General features: G+C 41.6%; 1 protein-coding gene across 1 annotated transcript; it reads left to right on the top strand.

Moving 5' to 3' along the window:
* The first annotated feature begins 1,875 nt into the window (after positions 1-1,875).
* Positions 1,876-8,774, top strand: barhl1b (BarH-like homeobox 1b). Its single transcript, XM_050053091.1, has 3 exons — positions 1,876-3,129; positions 5,558-5,780; positions 7,062-8,774. Exons 1-3 carry the CDS (start codon positions 2,679-2,681, stop codon positions 7,360-7,362), a joined length of 975 nt encoding a protein of 324 aa, XP_049909048.1. The 5' UTR covers positions 1,876-2,678; the 3' UTR covers positions 7,363-8,774.
* Positions 8,775-9,238: the final 464 nt, after the last annotated feature.

Raw genomic sequence — 9,238 nt, forward strand, 5'->3', positions numbered from 1 at the left:
ATTTGAGGACGTCACCGTAGATTCTGAAATTTGGAAATTTTCTTCTTGTTTTTCTTAATTTTTCAGACATTTTAAAGACTTTTAAAAATTATCACAAATTTATTTCATGTTTAAAATAACCCTATATAATGCGAAATTATCTCTCTTTCCCAAATCTGCTATGTAAGTAAGTGTACTATGGCATGGTGTTTTTTGAAAACTCTTGACATTTAATAATAATTACTTTTAGCTTATTTTTTCCAATTATCTACTAGTTGTAAAAAATAAAATAAAATCGTTGTTGGTGTAGTTATTTCAATGTCAGAATTTTTGGTAAAATAAAGACACAAACTCACAGCAGCTTGGGTGATAAAGAGTTAAAATTAAAATCAAATAAATTAGGGACTTTAAAGAAACAAATCAAAATAATTAAAAAGTTTCTCAGGCCATGTGATGATCACAAAGAGGAAGTTTAATCACCTTATGATTTATTTACTGCGATGGAGCTGGAGCTGTGGACACGCGGCACAGTGAGGATAAAGAGAAGAAGACAAAAAAAAACTGTGAGAGCATCAAACCACTGCTCCTTTTCATGCACCAGCAGAGGAGAAAGAAACAGCTAAGTCAGGGTGGGTGTGTGTTGCCTTATATCTGTGTTGTCCCCGCCTCATATGTGACAGCTTGCAGCCGTGATGGGACCCCATGGGAGCGGGGAGCGGATTCACTAACCTGCCGGTGTCTGAGACCGACGCGCGCCTCCAATCTGGTGGTCACATGGGGTGGAAGAGTAGGAGGAGGAGGTGGTGGAGATGGAGGGGGTGTCGATGATGATGAGAGGGGGGTTAGTTAGATTATTAGGGGCTGTCGGGGCCGTCGCGCGGGGCAAACTGTTGTGCAGAGTGGGAGCTAGGAGTGCACACAATGGTATTTCACGCGTGTTAGAGGTGAAAAGTGCGCACGGTGGCACTTCACGCGCCTTGAAGTTTTGCGTCACGCTGCTCGGACTATTGTGTCCAATTAACAGGGACTATTAGATAGTTGTTATGGTCTGAATGATGGATGTTCAACCACCAAACAGTGTTCCTGCTAAGAAACAATACCTATATTTTATTACACTTTTCACCCTTTATTTTTCTTATTTTAAATTGATATTAAATTATCTTTTGAAAGTGGCCACAGTGTGTTTTGACTGAAGATTCAATGTTGAACTAAAAATAAAAATTTAAGAGTTTAATTGTGATAATATTTTTGCAACAATACAAAAAAAATAGAGGCCTCTAACAAATTAAAATTATTTGTAGGCTAACAAAAAAAATCACCACCACAAATACGGAGACATTAATAATTCTATTATAATTTTAAAATAATAATAATTATTGCTAATTTCTGATTTTGTCAGATTTGTCATTTGATTTTGCAACATAATTGCAGCATTAAAAATGTTACATTTAATACTCCAATAATTTTTTAAAAATGAAATTATTGATTATAATAAAAAGTGAAATGTTTTTTTTAAAAAAAGGAAAAAAAGAGGAGCTGTGGAGGTGGGAAATAAATCCAGTCAAAGAAAGGGAGTGGAGAAGAAAAACACGGAGCCGCTCCACATAATAACCCCATTATAAGCCTCATCAATGATGTAATGAAAGCAAACAGTGTGAAAATTGCCTGTAAACAGTTGGATCTGAGTCTCCTGATGAATTCAGTGTCTCTTTTATCAAAGTGAGGATGAGCCAGGGAGGAAGAGGGGGAGGATGGGAGAGGCAAGGAGGGAGGCAGAGTGAGTGGGCGTGTAGGGAGGTCCACTTCCAGCTCCCCTCAGCCAATGAAGGCTTGTCACAGGGGACTCACGTGGACGAGGCGCTCTTAAAACCTAGCTCCTGACTTTTCCTCAAGTTCAATTTTTTGGGATTCCCTCCCACCCCCATCGCATCTCGTCCTTTTACTTGCCAGTTGTGACTATTTAACCCAGTTTACCTCTCCTTTTTTTCGCTTCTGCGGCGCGCATCGCATCGTCCCGCGTCTTCCTCCTCTGCTGCAGCTCTCCACTCGGACTCCTCTCTCTCTATCTCTCTCTGCTTTTATCTAAGGTTTTATTGTTCTACTTTAAGGAATGCGAACATTTTTCATCTGTCGCCTGTGTGGCCACATGACGAGCTGCTCCTGAATATTTTGCTCCGGTCCTCTCTCAGGTCTGACGCGCCTGAACCTGTCCATGGTGCTGAAACCGGTGCGCTGCTGCTCCCAAATTTCCACAAATACTTTTTATTTGTGCGTATTTTCGCGCTCTGCAGGTGAGACAATTTCAGCAATAGCTGCTTCATCTTCCCGGCGAGGCTTGTGAACTCAAAACAAAAGGAGTTGGTCCTAAAGGAAGCAGAAAGAAGAGACTACAGCGGCCGCATCGATTTCAGGAGGACTCATCTTCCTAGACTTGACACACACAAAAAAATCGGATGCATGGACGATTGTTGTAACGCAACTTAGCCTGGAGATATTTGCTCTCTAGTTGCGGAGCTGGAAATAGCGGATCTTCATTTGTAGCGTATCCAGAAACATTTCTCTTGGTGCGGGGAGGGGGGTTGTGTCTTTCTGTCTCCTCTGCTGGATCAACTTCGACTTAAACAAACCCCCCCTCCCTCCCTAAAATAAAACTTGTCCTGAATACCAAATGGTAGTTTGAGGAGGCCTCGATCGAGACAATGGAGGCGTCCGCCAACGGGTCCAGTTTTGGCATCGACTCGCTGCTGTCCCACAGGCCTGGAAGTCCGGTGTCCAAGGGGGACAGCCTGGTCGGGGAGTGCCGCTCGCCTCTGGAGTTCAGCCCGCGATCAGACGTGGAGAGCGGCTGTTCGTCGCCTCCATCGCCGAGGAGGGAGTGCGTGGACGAGGTGGCCCAGAGGCAAGGTCACGGCGTCGGCCTGCCGCCGCACCTGCAGCACGCGCAGATCTCGGCGGGGTCGCAGCAGAGGACCGTGACCTCGTCGTTCCTCATCAGAGATATTCTCGCGGACTGTAAGCCTCTGGCCGCGTGCGCGCCTTACTCCAGCAATGGACAGCCGACTCAGGAGGCGGGGAGGCTGGCGTCGAAGATAGCGGAAGACTTTATGGAAAAAATCCACAGCAACTCGTCGTCAGACAGTGAATATAAAGGTAAGGATGGAGAAGTGTGTGAGAGAGCTGCTCTGCTTTGGAGAGGAGAGGTGAAACTGATTTGGCCTTCTGCTTTCATGCTGGACTTTTGGCTCCTTATTAAATATTACCTTTTTAAAAATATGTGCCAATAATCATATCTGCAGCTCGTCCTTTTTGTTTTTATGTTTTGATTTCTAGAGCTGCATTTTTGCATGTTATTCAGCTGCAGCTTCTCTGCTCTTGGTGCTTCTTTTTATGTCTTTAAAAATTCATTTAAAATGTCTAATAACCTCAATAAATAATAAATAAAAGCATCATAGACAGGTGTGGCACAAAATTAACGGTGCAACCTAGAAACATGAAATAGGGCATTAAGTTGTGACAATAAGCATTTAATTAACTTTTAATGAAAGCCGAACTGGTATTTAAAATATAATTTAGCCATTTAGTAGCGATATGTGATGATGCATAAATTTAAAACCTAAAGACATGTAAATATAATTAAAATAGGTCATTTTTTAAATGTGTTTAGGCCTTTTTAGATTTTTTCTAATAGTAATATTTAGATTTATTGTTTTAAAATAATATTTTGTAACTCGGCCTGCATAATTTGGGGCAAAGTAAAATAAAAACAGTTTCATAAATAAACCGACACTACATTTCATTAGCAGCAGGCCACCGGAAGCCATCAATGAGGCAAAATCTACCCGATCCTCTGCTGCTGTATCACGGTGGAGGAAACTTGAGATTTGCCCCTCGCACGGTGTCAGGCTAATGAGTTCATTTTCATTAAGTTTCTACATTTAAAATCAGCGGCTGTCTGCACACATGCGTGCATGCGCGGCGCGATTCAAGCTTCAGGATATCCAGAAAGCATCTGTTGATGTCAGGGAGGCAAGGATGGGAGAGATGACAGGGTCGCCTCCAGATAAATGCCATCAAGGGCCTCTCTGTTTCCAATCATGTCAGCCATAACAGACATGTCACCTCCATTGACAGTTTAATGAAGCGGTGCCTGGAAAGACCGCTGTAGGCTATGAGGGGAGATATAGAATGAAATCATATTTAATATATCTAAAATAAAGTTTATTTTGTTCACTTACAGGCTCACCCTCCACATTCACTTTTCTTGCAGGCTATTGATACAGCGTCACGTCATCAATCCGTGCGTGCGTGTGTCCGCTCACGTGTCACAGTGTGGATGGAGATGCTCATCGACGCGCTGATTGATTGAGGGAGCCGCGGGGCCCACAGAGCGCCTGCACGGCGGCTTTGATTTCCACGAAGCCGCCTCCTATAATATTTCAGGGATTTGATGCAATTTGTCCCCGGCGCTAATCAGATTTGTAACCACGCAAGGCCGCCCGGCTCTTGATTTCCACTCATTTCCACGGTCCTGTGAAGTTTCTCCGGTCGCGGTTGAAAGGCTCGTCCTTCCCTTGTGGCTCAATTAGGCGGATTATTGTGCTTCTTGAGACGATTCAACTATTCAACTACCAAAGATCTCTCGCCTCGCGCGCTTCTCCCCCCTTTGCCTCTTTTCTTTCCTTTCTTTTTTTTGTGTGCAGAGAATTGACTATAAGGACTGTATATCAATGCTCGCCCTGACATGACACCACGCAGAAAGAAGAACAAAGACAGCGGGTCTGCTGACGGGAGAAATATCAGATTGGATGTGCGGATATATTGGAGGAGCTTTTCATAACAATTTAAGACCAAATCAAATAGATCCGTATCGCCTATAGGCACTGTTTCCAGCGCACACAACACTCACTGCCTCTCAGATGCACATAAATAGTTATAAAACAGCAAAAATCTGACGTGTTGAAAAAACAAACACTTTGTTTTAAGCTTTAAAAAATCGCCTTAAACAAATAATGTGCGTTTTATTAACCTGGTGTTTTGAAAATATTCAAAATAAAATTTCCGGTTTTATTTTCTGTGGCAACACTGATGTAAAACTTCATCAAATTAGATTTAAAAAGCAAATTAAATGCTGTATAGCTCCAAAACTGGGCTTTAGAGAGGGACGGCAATATTTATTAAATTATTATTACTATAATAAAATATTTTTATTGCACATTTAGCACAGAATATGCTGCTAAGTGTTTTCCATTAAAATCAAATTTTAAAAAATGACATTTAATGTTATTAAAATTGTTTCCCTTATTGATGTTTTGCCTTGAGCCAGCTAATTTATTTTTTATTTTCGCATGAATGGGATCTGGTTTAAATAAGCAGCCTCACACTAATGAAAAGCTGCAAGGCCATAAAAGTAACCATTTGTGATCTATTTTACATTTTACTTGACACTGATATTAGTTTTCCTCTCATGATGCTGCTGCACTGATTTCTTTGCGCCTCCGTGTACCGAGCGTCCACACACAGATGGATGTCTGAGGCCTTCTCTGTTTTCACCTTCCTCTCATCTTTTTGTCTTCCTCAGTGAAAGAGGAGGGGGACAGGGAGATCTCCAGCAGTAGAGACAGCCCTCAGGTCCGGCTGAAAAAGCCCAGGAAGGCCCGGACGGCCTTCACGGACCACCAGCTGGCGCAGCTGGAGCGCAGCTTCGAGCGGCAGAAGTACCTGAGCGTCCAGGACCGCATGGAGCTGGCGGCCTCCCTCAACCTCACCGACACACAGGTCAAGACCTGGTACCAGAACCGGAGGTAAAGACTCTGCTGCTGCTGCTGGTGGTGCTACTTAAGAGGGAGGCGAGGGGAGGGGGGATAATCTGGTTTCTCACGGCTGGCTAATGTCTGCATGGACCCAGGGACGCCATGTTTTCCTTTCACCCTAAAGGTGGCATGAGTTCACTTCACTTAGCTGCACATGAGTCACTGCCACTAGGACTGAAACCAAACGCTGGTTTAATTATTGATTAATGTGCCGAATCTCTCTCGATTAATTGATTCATTGTTTGGTCCACAAATTGCAATATTATGGGGGACAAACCTCCAGCACAGTTTGACTGACCCAAAGAAATTTAGGCAACAGTAAATACTGACAGTGATGACGTGGAATATTTTGGCATTTTATCTTTTAATATTAGATTAATTATCATAGTAATTTCTTATAGAATTGTCAGTCAACTAGTCGATTAACCTTCAGTGAGTTCCAGGTGAATCTGTTACTCAAAAATGCGTTAAATCTCGGAGCAATTATTGATTGACAGCTGATTAATTGAACATTTATATTATTTTAAGCGACACCAACTTGTCTAGGAAGTCCTCCATGTTTCAATCTGTATTCTATTATTTTATGCACTGTTATTTATTTCGATTTTTGAGAAAAACCAACACTACAAGATCATATTTTCCATCCATCACCACAAATCTGAGACGCTTGTCAGCCCTGACTTTATTTCCTCACTTTGCAGCATCCTCATGCAACAACATTACTTTTTTTAAAGACTAGCATCCGATTTAAGTCGCAAACAACGACCCTGCAAATAGCTTGAAACCCGAGGCGTCGATGTTTTGTAAATAAATAAAGCTCCACGCACTGGTAAGAGGAACCGTCAGTGTTAAAAACCAGATTTCTGCAGTCCTCGGCTGAATTAACTTGAGCATTTATTTGTCTGCAGCTTTGACTCTCAGGCAGCTAAATGACATAAATAAATATAAAAACAACACTTTGGAGTATGAATAATGCATTGTTGCATGTGTGCATATCAATAATTCAAACAAACCACTATATCTACTCAATTATCTTTATTATGAATTATTCACCTGCGTGGAGTGCACACTGGCAATCTAGCAGGCATCGTTGGGTGTGAATACAAGTGGCAGGTTGGAGATTTGGGTGATTTAAAAAAAAAAAAAAAAAAAGCAGATGTACTCCTGACTTCTAATTGGACCCCAGGTAAACATATGGGAGTTATTTTGGTGTCATGTATTTATCGATAGACGCGTGCTGAAAGCTAAAACAGCGTCTTTTCTGTCCTCCAGGACAAAGTGGAAGAGGCAGACGGCGGTGGGACTGGAGCTGCTGGCGGAAGCTGGAAACTACTCCGCCCTGCAGAGGATGTTCCCGTCCCCGTACTTCTACCCGCAGAGCCTGGTGTCCAACCTGGACCCCGGAGCGGCCCTCTACCTGTACAGAGGCCCCTCGGCGCCGCCGCCGGCCCTGCAGAGACCCCTGGTCCCGCGGATCCTGCTGCACGGCCTGCAGGGGGGCAGCGAGCCGCCGCCTCCGCCGCCTCTGCCCCCCATGTCCGGCGTGCTTCCCCGGCCAGCTCAGCAGCGGTGAGCCGGCCCCTGCAGATTTTTTTTTTTAAGTTGTTTTTTTTTGTACGCCGACCCTGGCAACTCGGGACTCACGAGGAGAAAGAAAGACAGACAAAATAAAAACGGTGACGAACAAGAATAATAAAATAAAAACTGCTCGAGGCCTTTATATGGTGCGTAATGGCCGGTGTGGGCTGAACTCTGTGGACGCAGCTTTGTGACTGAACCTGTCTGTGTGGAGGGACTTTTTTCTGTTCTTTTGGGACATGAGCTTTATTTATAACTTATTTATTTTTCAATATGAATCAAAGCATCTAAGTTATGTATTTATTTGATCCAAGCTTCAGTATTTTCAGTGTTCTCCACAACAAAAGACGCAAGTGTTGGTGGCACTTTGACCTACAGTTCAATGCCAATTACACCCCCTGTTGGCATCATTATTATTATTATCATTATTATTATTATCATTATTATTATTATTATTATTATTATGTGGACATCCTTCCATGTAATATGAACATAATGTACTTAGAGGATCCAAAGGAACAATTTTCTTTCCTAAACCTGTCATTGATTTTTGTTTACACGTGAACAACAAGATGATCAGCAGTCATAAACCTGTAAATAAGAATATTTTGCATTTTATTCGAAAGAGACTGTTTTAAAGATTTTCTTTTGTTTTGTTGGTTGGTTGGTTTGATCTACGAGTGCGTCTTTTTCAGACCACGGTGATCCAGTTTAACATAATAGGCTAGATTAGCCATCAGAAACTTATACAGGCGACGAGTCAAAAATGAAAAATAAACCATAAAAAAAATGTGTGAGGAAAGAATGCCTGGACCCACATATAGGCACAAACACGAGAGCTACGGAAAGAAAGAAATCTATATAAAGTCTTTTTCTTGTTCTTAGTTGAAGTTTTAGCGGAGTAAAAAAATGTCAAGTAATTTATAAAAAAAAAAAGCAGTTTTATCCCCGCAGAGGGGGAAATGGGGGACGCAATCACCTCAGTAATGTTTTCATTTTAATTTTAATTTTATTTGATTTTATTTTCCGACAAACAAAGCGATCGGACTCGGGTCCACGTGCAGGTGTAACTGCCTGTTGATTTGCTATTGATGTATTTGAAACAGACGTTGTGCATTATACTTATGTTCCTTCATATGAAGCCGTGATAAACCCTTAATTGTTATACTCTCCTTTTTGGTGAAAAATGTATATTGCAGATATCAAACTTGTGGAGTGGTTCTCGTATATTTCCTGGATCGTTTTTTTATTTTTCAATTTTTATTTTTTATTTTTTTTTCGTTCTTCTAGCTTCCCCCAAACTCTCTTCGTGAAGTTTTTTTTTTTTGTTTTTTTTTTTGTGAAATTCACAGCAACAGTTGGACAGAAAAAGGGGGGGATTTGATGTAAAAGAGAATTACTTTTATAAATGTGGAAATAAAAGTCTTTCATTTAATCACGTGGCTGCTTGAGTGTGTGTGGAAATGCCACGGGGGGCTTGTCAGGTGGAATCAACACGTGGGTTTAAAGTGTGATAGGTGGACAAAACAGCTGCAACACCTGGGAGTGTGGTGCAAACGATATCTCTGCAACAAATGCGATATTTTAGAAATGTAGATGTATCTTATAGTAGTTTCTGAAGCTGCAATATGTCGTGTTGCATCACATTATTACACAGATTTAGTCTTAAAGCAACAAAAATAAAATGTAATGGCACAATTTTGACCAAAAAAGCACAAAAAAATGCAGAAAATTTTATATTTTAATTGTGGTTTAGTGCCGAAATACATGGAAATCAAAAGTGTTCATATCAAATACAGAAAGTAAATTTAAAGTATACATAGAGGCCTGATTTTGAGTCAGAGGGCTCAACTGCCCACCGTGTTTTATCA

This window comes from Epinephelus moara, chromosome 9 (genome assembly GCF_006386435.1).
Source record: "Epinephelus moara isolate mb chromosome 9, YSFRI_EMoa_1.0, whole genome shotgun sequence".
Classification (NCBI taxonomy): domain Eukaryota; kingdom Metazoa; phylum Chordata; class Actinopteri; order Perciformes; family Serranidae; genus Epinephelus; species Epinephelus moara.